This window comes from Pteronotus mesoamericanus, unplaced genomic scaffold (genome assembly GCF_021234165.1).
Source record: "Pteronotus mesoamericanus isolate MK-2021 breed Mesoamerican mustached bat unplaced genomic scaffold, CSHL_Meso_final scaffold_408, whole genome shotgun sequence".
NCBI lineage: Eukaryota > Metazoa > Chordata > Mammalia > Chiroptera > Mormoopidae > Pteronotus > Pteronotus mesoamericanus.
This window is the reverse complement of record NW_026555315.1, coordinates 2,495,690-2,514,017: the sequence shown is the minus strand read 5'-3', so window position 1 is coordinate 2,514,017 and position 18,328 is coordinate 2,495,690. Positions and strand designations below refer to the sequence as shown.

The 18,328-nt window shown below is 64.6% G+C and overlaps 1 protein-coding gene across 1 annotated transcript in view; it reads right to left on the bottom strand.

The window, feature by feature from the left end:
- Nucleotides 1-18,328, bottom strand: part of DNAH17 (dynein axonemal heavy chain 17) — an 86,350-nt gene that overhangs the window by 14,520 nt on the left and 53,502 nt on the right. Inside the window, exons 52-69 of the mRNA XM_054593083.1 lie at nucleotides 17,664-17,828; nucleotides 17,323-17,514; nucleotides 13,523-13,789; nucleotides 12,605-12,766; nucleotides 10,869-11,102; nucleotides 10,183-10,347; nucleotides 8,682-8,777; nucleotides 8,314-8,531; nucleotides 6,386-6,593; nucleotides 5,994-6,109; nucleotides 4,577-4,769; nucleotides 4,096-4,331; nucleotides 3,590-3,712; nucleotides 2,021-2,225; nucleotides 1,340-1,504; nucleotides 1,049-1,189; nucleotides 744-914; nucleotides 274-396 (exon numbers count right to left, since the gene is read on the bottom strand). Of these exons, the coding sequence (XP_054449058.1) occupies nucleotides 274-396; nucleotides 744-914; nucleotides 1,049-1,189; nucleotides 1,340-1,504; nucleotides 2,021-2,225; nucleotides 3,590-3,712; nucleotides 4,096-4,331; nucleotides 4,577-4,769; nucleotides 5,994-6,109; nucleotides 6,386-6,593; nucleotides 8,314-8,531; nucleotides 8,682-8,777; nucleotides 10,183-10,347; nucleotides 10,869-11,102; nucleotides 12,605-12,766; nucleotides 13,523-13,789; nucleotides 17,323-17,514; nucleotides 17,664-17,828 (3,180 nt within the window). The remainder of the gene's footprint in view (nucleotides 1-273; nucleotides 397-743; nucleotides 915-1,048; nucleotides 1,190-1,339; nucleotides 1,505-2,020; nucleotides 2,226-3,589; nucleotides 3,713-4,095; nucleotides 4,332-4,576; nucleotides 4,770-5,993; nucleotides 6,110-6,385; nucleotides 6,594-8,313; nucleotides 8,532-8,681; nucleotides 8,778-10,182; nucleotides 10,348-10,868; nucleotides 11,103-12,604; nucleotides 12,767-13,522; nucleotides 13,790-17,322; nucleotides 17,515-17,663; nucleotides 17,829-18,328) is intronic.

Sequence of the window (18,328 nt, the reverse complement as noted above, 5' to 3'; positions counted from 1 at the left end):
GCCCAGGAATCAGAGGGACAACCTCGACACTTTGCATTTTCCTGGGAACTGCAGGTGGGGGAGCCGCGGGGGCTGCAGCTCAGCGTGCCCTGTGCGGGGACACGTGCAGAGACCAAGGAGCATCGCCGTGTGCAGATGGGAGAGCAGAGTCCATCTCTTGGGGCCCTGCCGGCCTCGGGGGCCCCCGGCTTCACGGAGTGTCGCGGCCTTGAGCCCTGGGAACGTCCCCGTGGGCGTGGGGAGGAGGGGCGGTGTTGGCGGCTGGGTGCCCACCTTGATGCCGCCCCAGCCCTGGTTCTGCAGGAAGTCCACAGGCGACACGGCGCCGGCCTTGAAGGGGAACCGCAGCAGGAAGTCCAGCTCCACCGGGTTCAGCTCCTTCTTCATGGACAGGACCTGTGGGGCCGTGGGGCTGCTCAGGCCTCCCCGTCTCTGACCCCCGACCCCCGACCCCGCGCAGGAGGGGCGGAACCGCAGCCTGCCCCGCCCCTTGGGGCTGGGGCAAAAGGTGGTCCTCACCTTGGTTTTTTGTTTGGTTTTTTTAAATCGTGGTAAAATACAGGTAACAAAATTTACCATTTGAACCCATGTAAAGGACAGTGGCCTTCAGCACGTTCACATTGTTGAACAACCGTCACCCAAAGGGAAACCGGGGGTCCATAGCCGTGGCTCCCCGTCCAGACGCTGCCAGGGGCGGGGGGCTGCCGTCCGGCCCGCACTTGGGCCGCTGCGGTGGGCGGTACCTGGAAGGCAACCTGGGCCAGGAAGATGAGCTTGTCCCGCTCGAAGAGCCCGCGGGCCGTGTACATGTAGACGGAGTAGGTGATCTCGTCTGTCAGGTTGATCACCCGCTGCCTGACGTCATCGGCGGGTTCGGTCTTCTGGATGGCTTTCTCGAAGACCACGTGGAAGGCCTGGGCAAGGCGGGCAAGCTCAAGGAGGCCCCAGGGCCGGGCCCCCTCCCCGGGCAGGCATCCCAGGCTCCCTGTCCCCACCCCGTCTGCCGCCCTCCGGGGCGGCCCAGACCCGGAGCCGGGCAGGGACGCACCTTGAGAGAGAACTGGTAGATGGGGTTGATCTTGTTCAGATCATTCAGGATGAAGTACAGCAGGGATGCTCTCTCCGCGGCCGGCCGGTAGTTCTCTCTGGCCTCGTTGATTTTAACTTCTGTGACTTTCGCCTCTTGCACCTGAAAGCAGACAAAAGAGGCTGCTGGGGAACCGCAGGTGGGCCAGCCACCCGTCCGGGCGCTCTCGGCCAACGGCCGGCATGCGGGGGGCTGTGCCCTTCACCAGCCTTGCTGCCAGTGCCGTGTGCCCTGGCCCTGGGGCTGGCTCACCTTCTCCTCGATCTCGCTGGCCGTGTGCTTGGTGGTCTCCAGGTTCTCCACCAGGGCCGTGTCTCCCAGGAAGTTCCCTGAAGCAGCTGACAGGCGGGCCAGCAGGGAGTCCTCCAGCTCTTTCAGGACGATCTTGAACTGGTTCTGAGACTTGGTGAGGTTCGCCTGCCGGAGGGGCAGAGGTGGCGGGGGCAGCCGGTCGTGGGCTCGAGCCTGCCTCCTGGCGCCGGGGCCAGATGAGACAATGGCGCTCAGAAGCCGGCGGAGCAGGAGCCCCAGGAATGCCTCGCCTGCCTCGCCTCTGCGGCTGGCTGTCATCGGCCACGGTGTGACGAGGGCCGGGGGACCCAGGGAGAAGCCTGGGGCTGGGCGTGGCTGAATGGCGCTCGGGGGCCGGCAGTACGGCCGACCCCGTGGGGCAGTGGATTGGCGTTTTGGGCCGCCTGGGCACCGCTGTGCCTCCTGGTCTTTCCCAGAAGTGGCCATTTCCTTGACAGCCACGTGTGGGGACAGTCCGAGAGGAAGTGGCTCATTCTTTCATACGAAATACGATTCGCGTGACCAGCCAAGGCAGCTTCACAGGGAGGCGGAGAGCGGGGCCTCCATTGCTGCCCCCCGCCCGCCCCGTTCCGCCCCCGAGCCGGCCCGCCCTGGGCCCCTGCGACCGAGGCCGGCCCGTACCTTCAGCTGCTCTAGGTCCGGACGCTCCTTGGCCACCACGGCAGCCAAGAGTTGGTCCTCGAGGCCATCCCTGGTGACCAGGAAGTTGATCAGGGTGCACTGGGCCTGCATCTCGGGCTTGTAGTGGGGGTTGAAGTACTTGGTGTGCAGGATGAGGCGGAACTGGGGGTGGTACTCCACCTCCTTGTCACCGATCTTAATGAACCTGCCGGTCGGCGGGGGAAGAAGGGCTTAGGGGGCTCCCGGTGGCGCGGGACGGCCGCAGGCACCAACCGCCCTCCACAGCTGCCCGCCTGGTGGCCACACGCCCACACTGCTGCCTGGCCCCTCCTGTGGTCACTGGGAAGGGACTGTGCCTTCCCCGCTTGTCTTCCTCTTGGTCCTGTGGCTGGCCCTGCTGCAAGGTATGCCTGCTCCGCGCCCGGCTGGCTTGTCCTGATCTTTACGGCGGTGCCCGCCCCGCTGGCTGCTGGCGGACTCGCTGGGGAACCTCCAGAAATACCCGGCCGGGGCCCCGCCCCAAAGGCCTTCCCATGGGGAAGACACGCACCTCGACTCAGAGCACCAGCACGTGCTGGCAGCTCCTGGGGCTGAGCCAGGCCTGCAGACCCTCCATGGCGGCGGCTGCTTCTCCCCAGCTCCCCGCTCCCTGCTCCACCCCGTCTTTCTGGCCACACTCACGTGTGGGGGCCTAACGTTGGTGCATCGGCACCCTGCCAGGCCCGGCTCAGGGCCCAGCTATCTTGCCACCTTATTTGCCGCCTCTGTGCTGGGCTTCCGCCCGCGTCCTTGCCTCTAACGGGGGCGCACATCAACTCTGACACTTAGACCCTTTGGGATGATTTAATCCCTTTATGTTAGAAAGGCCAATGCAAGCTCAACACCTCGGGCAACGACTGGAGGAACGCAATGTGGTCCAGCCAGGCGGCAGAAGGTCACTTGGCCTTAAAGAGTGAGGCCCCGGTGCCCGGCAGCGCGGGGCTGAGCGAGGGAAGCTGGACTCGAAAAGCCGTGCAGCGCGTGGTCCCGCCGGCCGGGTGCCCAGAGCGGGCGGCTCCAGGGAGCCAGAGCGGACGGCGGGTGGCCGGGGCGGGGGCAGGGGGCGGGGTGGCTGCTCTGCGGGACAGGGTTTCCTTCTGGGCGGCGGGAACGTTCTGGAAGCTGTGCCACACTGTGAATGCACTAAATGCCACTGAATTGTACACATCAAAACGGGTCATTTTAACATGCACAGTATGAATTTCACCTGAACCCAAAAACTAAAATAGGTTCAACATTTGCAAAATGCACAAAATAGAAAGAAAAACGTGACCTTTAAGAACCACCACCTGAAAGTCATCACTCATAAAATGGTGCATATTTTCCCCAACTGGGATGTGGCCCCATGGTTTCCTGCCTCCCCTCTGAGCTGGGGTCCGTCCCACACGGCAGCGTTTTGGGGAAGCCTCTGCTGCCCCTGGGGACGCCAGGGGAGTTGCCTGCGCTGCTCTGGGCACTTGGGCCAAGCTGCCGCCCACCCCGCCAAGGGGCCAGGCGGGGTAGACCACGGAGGCGGACCCAGAAACTCACTTTCCCTTTTTGATTGTGTTCCTGCCCAGGAGTGGGTCCAGCACTGCATCCACAGTCTCGCCGATGTTCTCGATGAGCAGGGTGTCCCCTTCGGAAACGGCCTGCTCGATGCTGTCCAGGTAGCTGTGGGCACGGCGCGGGTGGCAGTGAGCACAGAGGGCCAGGGACGGGGCAGCCACGGGTCCCAGGAGGCTCCGCGGGAGAGGCGGCTGAGGGCCAGCCGCTTGGGCCCCCGCACCCCGTCCTTCCCTGAGGGGAGCGTGGCCTCCTGTGTGAGTCCCCCCACCGGGGGATCCCTGAGCAGAGGGGGGCAGAGCCCCAGGTTGACTTCTTTACTCTCAGTGCCATTCCAAGGGCCAGGTATTTAAAAAAAAATCCACCCGTTGGATTTAAAGACCTGCCCATTGGTTGAACGGGTGTGATGTGAACCATCTGAGGTCTGTTTCCTGGCACGGCCGGCGGCCAGCTGCTCTCGGACCCCCGCCCGCGTGGGTGCAGCCAGGCACCTCTTCTGTCCCAGGCGGATGGCTTTCAGGTCATTCCCATATTTGTTTTTGATCCACTTGATTCCTTGCAGCTGGGCGTCCACGATGAGAGGCCAGCGCTCCGTGTTGCAGAGGATGGTGGCATTCTCGGTGGACATGCGGTCACTGGGGAGGCCCTGGTTGTTCCAAGTGGCCACGTCCGCGTCGTCGGTCAGCAGGCTCAGGGGATCCAGACCCGTCGTGATGGGGATGGGCACCTGGCGGGGGGGAGCGCGGCTGCTCAGAGGGGGTGGTGGGGCCTCCCTGCCCCACAGACGGAGGTGGCGGTGGGCGGGCGGGCGGGCAGGCCGCCTGTGAGAACACAGCCCCCCATCGCCCTGACGGGCATCAGCGCGGGCCACAGTCCCGACCCCGAAGGGCTGGGGCCTCGGCCTCAGGCTCGGAGGGAGGTCTGGCGCGAGGGCCTCCCCGCGTTCCCTGAGCGGGGTGGGGGGCCTCTCACCTTTAGCGTGCTTATGTAAGGGACCCAAAACTTCTCCACCAGCTCATTCCGGTATTTCTTGGTGAAGTAGCCCACGTAGGACACGAAGGCCGAGATCAGCAGGACGTCCCCGCACAGGGTCACGCCCTGGTTCTTGTAGTTCTCCACCGACTCGGCCCAGCGGACGTTTTCGGATGCCAGTCCTCCCACCAGCCTAAAACGGGACCCAGTCAGCGGGGTCAGGGAAGGGAGCACGCGTCTGGGCGGCCGAGAGGCTCGGGCGGAGAGCAAGGCGGGCGCGCCCACCTCCGCCCTCTGAACCCTCGCCTGGCGCGTCCTTACTGGGCTCCGCGCTTCCACAGTGGAAATGCTGGGGTGGGGGTGGGAGGTTCTGGGAAATAAACGCTTGAGGGAGGCAAAGCCAAGGCCCTCTGGAGCCTGGCGCCGGGCACACCGAGTCTCCTCCCTCACCCCCCGGCATCTGCGTTGACCCACGGCTACCCTGATGCTCTGACCACGTCACTCCCGGGCGAGAGCTGTCCCCTGACACGCTGAGCACGCGCTCTGGCTAGCGGGAAGTCCGGGTGACGGCCACGGTGGCCACAGGACAGCGCAGCCTCTGAGGGCACCCGGCCCCGTGAGCAGCAGCCACTCCAGGGCCCCTGGCCCTCGGTGGCACCCCACGAGCCCGGGAGCGTTGGTGTAACTTTGTGGGAAGGACAGGTGGCCGGCTGAGGCCCCCTGGGGCCTGTCTTTAGCCTCATCCAAACAGCCCTGTTTCCCCGTGACCCACAGCAAAGCTGACGGCCCCGCCCCTCGGGGGCCAGCCTCACGCAGCCTGGGGATCTCCCGGGGTCCCCATGTCCTGCTGACAATGGCCACTCAGCGCTCGCCGGTCGCTGCCGAGAACCTACAACTGAAGCCGTGCCCTAGAGCAGACCCTACCCACTGCTCACACCAGGCTCAGGAGCTCGCTTTTGAAAACACAAGAACCAAGCCACACGGCCGGCCGCTCCCGCCGGCAGCCTTGTGGGGGTGAGGCGGGGGAGCCGAGGCGGCCGCCGTGCAAACGTGCCAGGATGCAGACAGAGCGAGACAAGCATAGGCACCATCTCCCTGGTCATTCTCCCATTAATCGCTCCTCGAATCGATCAGGTGTGGGGTTGGTTAAAATATATGATCAAAGATGAATCCATCCGCTTCTCTGTGCTGTTTCAAGGTGGTGATGAGGCAACCGTAAAGGACCGGCGTGGCCCATGTCGCACTGCCCGCCGGGCGCCCCGCTCTGGAGTCCACGCGCCCAGTCTATCCATCCTGGCGAGTCCGTGCCCACTGGGGCCCATCCCTCCTCCAGGGGCTGTTCCGTGGGCTCGTCCCTTTGGGGGGGGGGCAGGGTCCGAGGGACCGGAGAGGTGGCCCTCGGCGTGGAGCGCACTACCTGTTGGCCAGCGAGATCACCCTGTTGGTGGCATCGGCCTCCTGCTGGCATTTGATTTTCTCAGCCGTTGCTTTTTCAAATGCTGAGGTGAGGTTGCTCAGGTTGGCATTGAGCTCCTGGAAAACAGGGAGGGAGGGCCCGGGAGTGGGGGAGGTGGCGGCCACTGGCACAGGCTGGGCAGGGAGTGGGGCTGCCCGTGCGGACGGGGCGGTTGGAGGGCAGCGGCCTCCCAGTGGCACGGGACCCCTGCATCTGCCCGCGGGTGCGCCTGGTGCCACTGAGTGGCCCCCAGAACGGCCGTGGCGAACCCCTTCCGGCAGAGAGGCCAGCTGTCCGCGCGTGCGCGTCCACGCGGCGGCTCTGGCGTCAGGCGGGGCTGTGCGCGCACTCACCGCGATCTTGTTTTTGATCCGGGAGAGCTTGTCCTGGGCCTCGGCCAGCTCCGCGTTGGCCTCCTCCAGCGCCTGCCGCTTGGGCGCCACGTCGCAGTAGACCTCGTAGAAGCGCACGATGTTGATGCACCAGGAGCACAGGCCGGCAGCGGCCGTGGACTTGGAGCGGATGAACTCGGGGTCGAATGTCGGGTTGCCTTGGTAGGGCCTGGAGAGGGAGGGGGCGCTGGCCTGGGTGCTGCAGGGCGCAGGCCCGATGTCAGGGCCCCCAACCCGGGCTCCGCGCTGCGCCTGGCTCTGGCCACTGACCCCAGGGGACAGCGCTGGGAGCGTGTGGAATATTCTTTGTTTGTTTTGTATCTTAATGATTATAGGGAGAAGGGAAAAATGGAACATAGGATTCTGGCCTCACCTGGGGTGTGAGGGCCCCAGAGGGCAGCGATTTAGGGCCCACATCCCAGGGGAAGGCAGGCGGGCTCTTCGTCCTCTCTGCCCCCCGCTGTCCCATAGCCAGTCTCCTTGTTGTTCCCCGATGACTCCACTCATCGAGAAAACTGGGGTTCAGAGGGGTCAGCCCCTCGCCCAAAGTAACACCGACAGGGAGCGGTAGAACCGGAGACCGGAGCCGGGAGCCCTCTATCGGCTTCCCAGACGTCCGCTCCTGGAGCCAACGCCCACCCCGGAAAACAGGCCAGAGAGCGTCTCTCCCGGGGTGACTCAGCTCAGCTGGGGCACAGCCGAGGTTCACGTGGAGCCGGGGGCCCCAGGCTCCCCCTGCCCCCCCGGGCCGCGTCTGCTTCCCCAGCTCTGCGCCCAGTGTCCGGGATCCCCGGGTTATTCAAGAGACGGGAGGCCGGGGGGCGGGGGATGCCCACAGGGGCGGGTGAGCTGCTGGGGAACTGGGAGTGTTTTAAACGAGGGCAGCATCCTTAAGCATAACAAACAGCGCTGCCCGCAGAAAGAATTCTGGGATAATTCAAAGTACAATCGAAACCCAGTGACTTGACCTCAGGGGGGAGCGTGGCGGCTCTCCCTACCCCCGGCTGCGTTTTACCCGGAATCGGGCTCCTGTGGAACCGGGTTTGCTTGTTTCACACCCCCCGGAGACTGCGGGTGGGGGCGGTCGGGAGGTTTGCTGGGGGGTGGGGAGGGGACAGTCACTCAGGCGTGTTGTACGGTGGCCACCGCCCCCCACAGTGTGGGGAAACCAGTGACGTTATACGACTGTTAAAAATGAAGCTGACGAAGTGTTTTAAAAATACAGGGAAAAGTTTTTTTCCCTCCCCCAACAACGTTAAGTAGAAAAAGTAAAAGCAGGACAAATAATTGCATGTATGTAGTATTATTTCCAACTTCAGGAAAAAACTTTAGAAAAAAGACTGAAACTCCCTGCATGTTGGTAGCGGCAGGCCTGCCAGGGTTCCTCCTGTCTTTCTCTTATACTCTCAACTATTCTTTATTTATCAGATACTTTTCAACTGCCCAGGCATTTTCCTCAACGAGCGGGAGCCGGGAGAGGCTGGGGTCCCACCGGGGGCCGCAGGTCATGGGTGGGGCTCCTTCTCAGTCAGGCTCAAGCCGATCCTGAGCCCAGGCGGCCAGGGGGACACCCAGACAGGAGCCCCACGAGATGTAAACGCAGGACCCAGCGTGCTTACCGGCGGAGAGCGTGGAATTTGTGGGCGATGCGTGGACACGTGGAGGTCCCCCCATACGCCCTCCCCAAGCCCTCACCCAGAGCAGGCCAGGCTGAGTGCGCCCCCAAGACGAGGCGTCTAACAGGGGCACCAGGTCGGCCCAGGCCGCCCCCATCGCCGGCAGGGTCCCCCGCTCTCCGCGGCCCAAGACCCCGCGGCTGCCGCAGCGAGCGGAAGGGGAGGCAGGGCCTCGCAGGGCCTCGCAGGGCCAGCAACACGCGCCCGACTCACTTGAACGCCTTCAGGCAGGCCTCGGGGATGTGCTCCTTGTCGAACTTCTTCAGGGAGTCCAGGAAAGTGTCCACCTTGCCCATCATCATCTTCGCGGCCTTCCAGCTCTTGTCCTTGGGGATCTTGCCCCCGGGGGCGGTCAGAATCATGACGGCGGCCGTGACGTTGACCACGGCTTCTGGGGGGGACCCGAAGGACTTCAGCTCTGTCAGGTTGTTCTGCAAATGACAGATGCGACGGACTCGGACGCACGCTCTGGTGACAGTCCCGGGGACCCCGTGGTGAGCGAGCCACGCCGGGGACCACAGCCACGGCCTTTCCTCCCTGCCCAGGCCACGGTCCCCATTCCTTTCTCTTTCTTCTCTGACCTTGTTCAGGGTGTCAAGAGCTTCCTGCGCGGCCAGCAGGGCCGGCTCGGCCTTGGCCAGGTCTGTTTCACAAGCCTTTTGTTTCTCAGTGACATTCTGGAAGGAAGCCAGACAGGAACAATCGGTGCAGGCAGTCTGCCTGGGGGTGGTGTGTGCTGGGGGTACGTACAGAGGCAGGGCCAGGGGGGCGGCGAGGCGGGGGCCCTCTGTGTGCTCCCCTCCATGCGCAGGGAGTCGCCAGTCACCGCCTGGAGCCCTCCCTGCCTCTGCGTGCCCTGCCCCTGCACACTTGGGGGCAGTGAGCCAGCCACGCTGGGCGGGACTCGGGACTGGGAGCTGCTCCTTCCGCTGCCTGCAGGGGGACCCGAGCGGCGCCGGTAGCGCACCCCGGCCGTGAGGCCTCATCGCCCCTGGGAACGGCTCGGAGGGGTTGCGCCTCCTCCCCTGAAGAGAGCGAGGGTGTCTTTCCTCCCGCACGAATTCGTTCACCCACTCACACACCCGTCCGCGCGCGCACACACTGGTTCATTCGTCCCTCCATGCGGCCATTCCTTGACTCATTTATTCACGCTCTCATGCGCTCGCTCACTCATTCACGCACCCGCGCGTTCACTCTTTGGTCAGGAAGAGCCCCTCCGAGCCCTTGGGTGCCAGGAAGATCGGCCCGTGGAAGCTGGGTGTCTGTCAGTAAGAACCAGCACCTGCCTGATACCGGGGAGCGGGGAGGGGGCCGCGGCGGCTGGGGCTTTGCTGAGCGCCAAGGGCGAGGACAGTGGGAGAGGTCCCTGCTCACCTTGTCCCACGCAGGGCGAACCCCGGTCCACACCAGCTTTGGGGACAGCGTGCCTTCTTCCCTGGACCACCCCGGGGGCTATTTCCGGATTGGGGGGCTGGAGAGGGGTGGGGGCCCAGGTATCCGGTGGCAGCTCACACTGAGCCGCAGTTCCCTCATCTGCCTGCGGGGGCGCCCTCCATCTCCAGAGACAGATCTCAGCTGAAACGCTCATGCAGGTGCAGGATGGATGGCACCAAACCACGCAGGGAGGGGGTTGAGAAACCAAGCCAACAGTGACACGGATGTCCAGCTAGGAGCCCACCCTGCCAGTGACATCGGAACCTGGGGGGGCTCCTGGCGCAGCACGTCTGCGGACCAGGGCTCCGGGGCAGCCCCCGCAAACCTCAGCGTGCGCAGGGCTTGCCGGCACCTGGTTGGGATGTGGACCCGACTCAGCCCAGCGGGGCCGGGGCCCGAGGACCTGTGTTTCTTGTCGCCTCCCCGCGATGATGCCACGTGGCCTGGGGACTGTGCTTTGAGGGGCGCGGCCTTACAAGGGCATGTCTCTCAAGGCCAGGCCTCTTCTGAGCTGGGGGCCCGGCTCCTGGGAGACACGTCCTCCCCCCGGGGGGCATCCCCCTGGACTGGGAGCCCTCTCAGCCCCTGCCCGACCGCCTGACATGCAGGCGCGGGCAGCCGCCCCCAGACGCCACGCTGCCTGCGCACCTTGTTGATGACCTCCACCTTGGCCTCTTCCTCATCGGCCACGGCCTTCTCTTTGCTGACCTTCTCCGTCTCCACACCCACTACGTGGATCAGTTTGTCCGCGTTCTCGTTCTTCTGCTTCAGCTCAGCCTCCTGGATCGCCAGCTTGGCCTTTAAATCATCCACCTGGGAGAGGAGACACCCGCCGCGGGGAGCTCAGGCCTGGCCATGCGTGCGGCCCTCCCCTTGGGGTGGGGGCAGGGGCGGGGGGCACGGCCAAGGGCCAAGGCGGCCACGGGGGCCATGGGGCCCAGCGGAGCTGCGACCCCCTGGGACACATGTCGATGCACCTTTGCAGTTTCTCTAAGGTAAGTGCTTATTGAGCACTGGCCTGTGTACACAGGGTCACAAGTATGACGCGTTCCTGTTGCCTAGGGAGTGGACAATCGAGGTCACCCAATTAAAAAATGTCAACAGCGTCAGGTGCGGGGGGGGGGGCTGCTGGAAGAGGGAGCTTGATGCCAGGGACAGCGCTCCCCTGGGGTGCAGCGGGAGGGCGGGCTGGGAAGCAGCAACAAGGCGGAGGGCTCTCCGCGCCTTGCCCGTGTCTTCTGCCACAAGGGGGCGGCTCAGCGGGTGCGGGTGGGCGTCCTCCCTGGGCTGTCTGGAGGCTGCCCCCCCCACCGCTGTCCTTGCGCCCTCCCCACCTGGGAGGCTGTGCTCTGCAGCTTCATCAGCCCGTTCTCCAGCCTCTCGATCTTGGCCACCAGCTCCATCCTCTTCCTGGCCAGCAGGTTCTGGTAGAGTTTGATCTGCTCCAGGAAGGTCTTGGGGGTGGTGTAGTTGTAGCGCCTCTCGGTGGCCAGGTACACCTTGGACATCTCGTTGACCGTCGTGTGCACGTAGGCCATGAACAGGCTGATGGAGGCCTTGACCTCCAGCTGCCAAGGTAAGACAGGCCCTTCGTTCCCCGTTCCCCACCGGGCACGACCCCAGGCCTGCGGGGCGCTGGCCGCCCTCGCGGGGGTGCCCAGGGCAGAGGAGGCCACGGGCCGCCGTGAATCAGCGAGGCGCCCCCCCGCCACACGCTGAGGGAACCCTCAGGGGACGCAGCCCCTTCTTCCACCTCAGCGGTTCCACTGTCCAAGGCTCGGCATGGCCAGGTCTGTGGGGACTGTCGTGCGTGCTGGTGGCACCAGCACAGGCAGAGCTCAGTCCCGGGACTGGCAAAGTTTGTCACTGTAACTGTCTCTCTGTGTGGCACACACAGGCGCACCCCTGCATCCCTGGCGAAGCGCAGAGGAACCCAGGTGGTCAGCAAGCACTCACGGAGCCTTCTCCCTGCCGGGCCCGGCTGCTAGCGACGCTCTCACCAGCCTCCTCCGTCCTCCGCCCACACCGGCATCACATCTCCTGCCACCTGGGCCCGTCCCACCTGCCCAAAGACAGGCACCGGGAGCTTCGCCCCGGGAGTCAACCGAGTGACACGCATGCTCATTCAGGTTAGTGTGTGCTTGTGTCCATCCAGCGCCCATTTCTCTGGCGCCCGGCCTGCGGCCCTCGCAGGGCCAGCAGCGGGGCTGCGTCCTGATCCCAGAAGGCCCGTCCTGGGGCTAGACGCCCACCTCCACGCCCCGAGCGAAGCGCCGTGGCTGCAGCACCCCCGGGTGCGGCCCATCCTGCACGTGCCCGCTCCGAGGACGGCAAGCAGCGGACCCCACCCAGCTGAAAAAGCGTGGGGGGAGAGTTAATCTCGGGGTCACTTAATCCTACGAAACCACCGAATCTGTGTTTGAAACCAAACGGGGTGACGGAGTGCGGTGAGCCCCGGGGGGGCCCGTCGCGGGCCCTGGCCCGGTCGTAGGGCGCAGGCAACCACTCGGCCGACAGCCAGCTCGGACAGTGAACGTGGGCACCGCCTTTCAACCAAAGAAAGATGCCGTGGAAGCGAAGGAGAGGAGGCCCCCGCTGCCGCCACGCCCGTCAGGCCCTGGGGACGGCAGGGGGCAGCCGAGGCCAGGGTGCACCTCCTGTCCCGCATCCCAGCCGCTCCAGACAGGGGCTGCGTGGAAGGCCGAGGTGCCCGAGCTGCTGGCACGTCCGCGTGGGCCCTCCTGGGCCGGCCTTGTGGGGCGCGGCTGCATGGGCCAGACCCGCGAGCTCACGGAGGCCACCCTCCCCGGCACGTCACGCAGGGCTGAGGCGCCAACACACGGCAGCCCCATGTTGGTCTACAGTTCTGTTCACTGTGAATTTTTCAGCCTTCACATTGATTTTAGAAAATATTGCATCGAAACATCGGTGACCCTTGGTCCCCGAAGTTCTGGGCCCCTGCAGCACTGTGTGCCCGAGGGGGGCGCCTCGCTCACCCCAACCCCAGCCCTGCCCCTCGTGCTGGCCGCAGGCACGGAAAGGGCAAGAGGGCGCCGGCCCCGTGACGCACCTGGATCCCCTCCGTCTCCTCCAGAAAGCGGGCGCTGACAGACACCAGGGCGTCTTCCGGCCACTCGTGGAACCAGTCGATGGCCGTGCAGTTGACCACAGCAGGGAACTTCCTGGCCCGGACGCGCAGGACGGAGCCCACAGGGGAGAAACACAGGATCACCTGCGTGTGGAACACGGAGGGGCCACGTGTGGGGCCCCCGGGGCCCGGTCCTGCTGCCCGGGGGGAGGCTCGGTCCCTGCAAGGGGAAAGCCCTGGGCGTGGCCTCAGCTCCACACCGGCCAGGCGTGCATGGACGCACCACAGATGCGTGCTTGGCTGACTTGCCAACGCTCCCCAGAGATGTCAGGGTGCAGGGTCAGCCCCAGGCCCTCCCGAAGTGACCTCTTGCAGAGGGGCACAAAAAAGTCGAGGTGGGACGGATGGGGAATGGGTGTCCATGCTGGGTGGACGAGGCCCAAGGCCAGGGAGGGCCACACTCCCTTCAGCAGGTCTGGTCACCGCTGGGGACATGGAGCTCCTTCAGGCCCCTGAGGACCGTGGCTAAGCCCCAGCCGGGCCGGGACTCCCTGGGGCCCGAGCCGCAGAGGTCCCACGGAGGCGGCCCTTTTGCAGGACTGGGGACATCCTTCTCACGGAAGCCTCGGCCGAATTCAGCCTCCATCCGCTCAGAGGTGGTGGTGAAGATCAGGGTGTCTTTATCTATTTGAACCTGCTGTGTGCGCGCGTGTGTGCGTGTGAGTACCCCTTCTTTTGGCCGTGAGATGCCGCTGAAGGCCCCTTCCACCAGGCAGCCCCACCGGTCCGTCCGCTCCTCACGGATTTCCACATCCTGGGAGGACACGGCCCCCACCTGTGCCCAGACTGAAGCCCTGAGCCCCGCTGGCCCCCAGGCCTCCACCAAGGCGGAGGCCGTACCTTAAGCTGCTTGCGGACTTTCTCGATGAAGAATTTCCAGCACGCCTCCCGCGTGTCGGCCATGCCGAGGGACTTCACCTGCGGCCGCATGGAGGAGATGATGTTCTCCACCTCTTCCTCCGTGAACAGCCCCGGGATCTCCCCTGAGGCCAGCAGGTCGTTGATCAGCACCAGGAACTGCTCCTCGGCCACCTGGGAGTCTGTCATCAGGAACACGGAGGCCATGTTCTTCACGGCCGCCTTGATGTACTGAGCGTTCAGGTCCACCTGCACCCGGGCAGACAGGACGAGGGTCCTTGCTGAGAAGACGTGCGTGCAGAAGTGTCCCTGCCGCCGCCGCCCGGGAAGAGACACCCGCACTGCGGCGTGACAGGCAGGCAGGCTTGGAGAGGGAGGTGGGGCGCCTTGGGCGGAGGACCCCCGCCTCGCACGACACTATCCCCGACAGCCCAGCGTGGAGCGCCCCGCAGGGAGAGTGCAGCGCATGCCGTCCCCCGCAGCCGTAATGCAGCTCTAAAAGCAGAGGGAGGGCTGAGCCACGGACAGGCCGCGAGGACGCTCCGCGGGGTGAGCTCGGCCGGCCTCGGTGGACAAAGGCCGCGCGGCTCCTCCTGCACGGGGGGCCCAGACCGTCAAGTCCGTAGAGACGGGGGTGGTGGGGGCCACGGGCGGGGCCGGGGGTGTTGGTTCATGGGACACAGTGTCAGCTTGGGACGAGGACAGCGTTCTGCAGAAGGAGGCGGGGACGGCTGCACCACAGCATGAACGTGCCCAGTGCCACTGAACCGAACATTTAGGACGGTAAATTGTGTGTTATGTAGGTCTTACCACACACGAAAATGGGGGGAAACCCACCCCTTAAATGGAGACCCTGGGAGAGCCCCCACAACGTGCATGTACCCCAGGCTGGGACTGGGAGGCGGAACAGTGGGAGGAAGGGTTTTCCAAGTCCTCCCAGCAAGAAAGGGGCCCCTCCACCAACGGGGGGCTTTAACGAGGCAACAAAATAATTGCACGGCTGTCTGCAAAAAGGAACGAAGGAGAAGAGTAGGAAGAAGGAAAGCATGTTACAGAGCAGTGGGTGTGAGCAGCTTGCAGTTTTGAAAAGCACACCCGTTTACAGGTGTAAGGGGGGTTTGGCGACTTGCTTATCTACAATGTCTCCTTTTTCTACGGGCCTCTGTCATTGTTTCCACAACTTTGAAAACGTCCTATTGGAGGTGCCATGAGAGGCTCAGGTCCGTCCCGTGGAGCCCACTTCGCTGACGTCTTCCTGTTCAGAGAGGAACAGCACCAAGGCCCTGTCGCTGGAGTTGACCGGGGTGTGACGGGGGTCAAGAACAAACCTCAGATTCCATATTTTTTGAAAAGCGAAAAAAACAAACAAACAAACAAAAAAAATTGAAGGGCAGCGCCGAGCTCTGCAGGCAGAAACTGCAGGTGGCGCTGGAGCTGCGGCCTCAGCCTCGGCCGCCGCCGCCCCGGCCCCCGCGGGCCCTCCTGTGGTCGGTGGAGCCTCGGAGCTGAGGAAGGACCTCTCATCTCATAGCCGTACGGGGCGCGTCCGGCGGAGGCTGGCAACGCCGGGATTAGCGATCTGCCTCTACCTTCGGGACTGGACGGCACGCGTGGGCCCAGGACCATCCTGGGGCGCAGAAGGCAGCTCGGTCAGGCCCAGCCCGCAGCCTGCGTCCGCCGTCCGGGAGCGGCCGAGGCGCCTCACCCCCGCGCTTGGGAATGGCCTGAAGGGAACACCGCCAGGCTCCACCGGGTTCAGACTTCGAATCCGGTTTGATGGGCTAAGGCCAGGGGTCCTGGTCGGAGCGGCTGCTGCCGGGTCCAGGTCGGCACGGATGGTTCTGGAGGCACCAATGGCCCGTAAAGTCCTGGGCATGGAGACAAGCGGCTCCCTTCCGTCCTGGCGGCTTCTCCTCTCGAACTCGGTACTTGCGGCACTTCTGTCTCTTGCTCCTGCTCTCTGCTCGGCGCTCCGGGAGAGTCAGCCACGGCCTCCGCCACAGGGCCTCTCCTCGGCCGCACCTGCTGTCCTGCCTGGAAGCTCCGCGGCCTTGGCCTTGGTGCCAACTCCCCCGGCTCCAAGCTCAGCCCTCGCTGGCCTTCCCCTCACGCCTTTCCGTGCGGGTCTTCCTCCAGCCCCGCAGGCCTCCGCTCTGTGCGGGGGCCCTGGCCCTGCCCGCCCGGGGCTCCGTGCCACTCCAGCCTGCTCAGCCGCTCTGCGCGCGGTCTCCCCCTCTCTCTGCCCCTTAGGCCGTCCCGGGGCGCTACCCCCGCCCGCCGGCCGCCCTGGGCCCCGCGCGTCCAAGCCCCTCAGCCTTCTCTGCCGCCATCAAGCCGTCCTCCACTTGTGTCCATGTCGTGCCCCTCTGCTCCAACATCTCGATGGTTTCTCGTGTCCTTGGGACCACGGTGTCCCTCAGCGGGGATGCCGCCCCTCTCCTGCTGCCTCTCTGGCCTCCAGGGGGCACCCACAGCCCAGTGTCCGGACGGTGCAACACTATTACATCGCCTACATGTCGTGAATGCATACCTTGCACTACTAACACATGCTCTGTTCACATCCTCCTCTGACATGATTATTAGAACAACAACAATGCAGCTTACAAACATGTATCAGTTCAGGAGTCTGCTTCCCAGCTGGCATGTGGGGCCCTTTAGCCCAGTCTATCTCTGTCTTTACCTCTGAACCCGGGGAAGCTAACTGAGCAATGATGGCGAGCAGGCGGAGCAGCGCCGGCCGCGGCGGGGCAGGAGGGGTGGCTGAGCGGGGCCGGGGCCAGAGCGGCCGCGCGCCTGTGGGCAGAAAATGCCACCGCCGAGACCCGACCCCCCAGGGGGGCCTGGCGCAAAGTCCTCATGAGAGCAGAGACGAGGGTGACGCCATCAGAAAAATCAACATGATTAGGTGACTCGACGTGAGATGTCAATGGAGAGAGCTCAGTAGCGCCACTGGCTGGCCCCTTCATAGAAAGTGCAGAATCCACTGGGCACAATGACAATCGGAAGGCGACACTTAAGCAGAGGCAGCCGCCCCCGGCCCAGCCCGCACATCAGTACCCGGACAGCAGGGCTGAGAAGGAATAAGCTCACCGGCCCATCGTCCTCCGGGGTGCCTCTGCCCGTGGACGTTCCCCTCCCCCGCCGAGACCCAGGGCGCCGAGCTGTGCAGGGCTCCAGGTGCGTCCCTCTAAAGCCACCCAGCCAGGACTGCCAGGGCCCCGTGCAGTGGGGAGGGTCCCCCGGGCCTGGCCGCGTCCCGGCCCACAGAAGCAGAGAGAGACGTGCCCATGTTACGAGGCTAGATCACCTCAGCTCCAATCTGAGACAGCGCGACCATTTGTTCTGGACAAGCCGTGTTTGGCTAGCCCACAGCTCCCCAAGAGCGCAAATTTTGGGGAAAAAGAAATCACTACAAAGCCTCAGCAGCCTGTCTTGGGGATGGGAGACGTGGTTGCACAAACGTTGATTGCATTAGTTCCAAAAGCAGCCGCTCAGAATCCCACGTGGTCTCACCAGGTGGTTAGACACAGAGGAACGGCACTGAATCATAGAATCTGGAGCGCCGTCTGGTGACCGGGGGCAACAAGCAAACCCCTCGGCTGCCACCTTCTGTGCCGAGTTCACGGACTCTAACCTACCGGGTACCTGGACCCAAACGTCCTTTCGCCTCCATCACTTGGCCCGGGCCCTGGCCGAAACGTACCCCGGCCTTTACTTTGTAAGATGTGATGGTCGGACCCTCTGGAAACGGGGCTGTGAGACCCCCCACCCCGCCCCCTCACCTTGAGGTCTGGGATTCCGTAGCCCTTCTTGAGGGTGATCTGGAAGACGTCCAGCGCGCTGATGTAGGCGGCCAGGCGCGACAGGCTCTGCTTGCCGCTGCCGCCCACGCCCACCAGCAGGGCGTTGCCCCGGGGCGACTCCAGGATGCGGTTGATCCGGCAGATGTGCGCCACCGCGTCCTCAAACAGCACCTGCGGCCCGGGCGCGCCTCAGCCTCTTGCCCGCGGGACTGGCCGCCCCGCGCTCACCCCCGGCCCCAGGCGGCACTTGCCACAGCGGCCCCTTCCCCAACCCCGAGTGCCACCCGGGTGTCCGCGCGACTGGCGGGAGCTCCGCTCACCAGGTTCATGACCGCGTTGACCTCGTTGTAGCTGTCAAGGACGTCCGCCAGGAGCTTGTTCAGGTGAGCCCCGTCGGTGACCGGGAGGTACTTGGGATCGCCGATCCCGTGGGCGAAGTGGCTGAAGATATTTGGTTTGGCAAATAAAAGCTCATCGCTCAGATCCTGCAGGGAAGGGGTGAGATACTTCTGTTATTTGCCTCCACAGGCACGCTGTGGACAGGCCGTGGACACGCCGTGGACACGGCAGCCCTAGCACTTTGCCGCGGTGGCTCAGGAGGCCAGGCCACATCTCCAGAGGCCCAAACCATTGTTTCCAGCAGCTCTGCGGGCAGCTGGGTAATATTCCCTGGCCGGATGGACCATGCCCCTCATATGAGGAATAAACTGATAGCCCCCCCCAAAAATGAACCCACCAAGAACACGCAGGACACACCAGCACCATCTTTGACAGGGAGCCAGACTACCCAGGGCCTCAGCGCCGCGGGCAGTGAGTGTGGCCTCTGTGGCCAGCCTGCCGGTGTCCAGTGCAGCTTGGCCGTTCATGGACCAAGAGCGTGCGGACCCAGGCAGGGCCTGTGTCCACCCAGCATGGAGGGAGGGAGGTCACCACACCCTGACCTACCAAGGGGTCAATTCCTGCTCACGCAGATGCACACCCACGT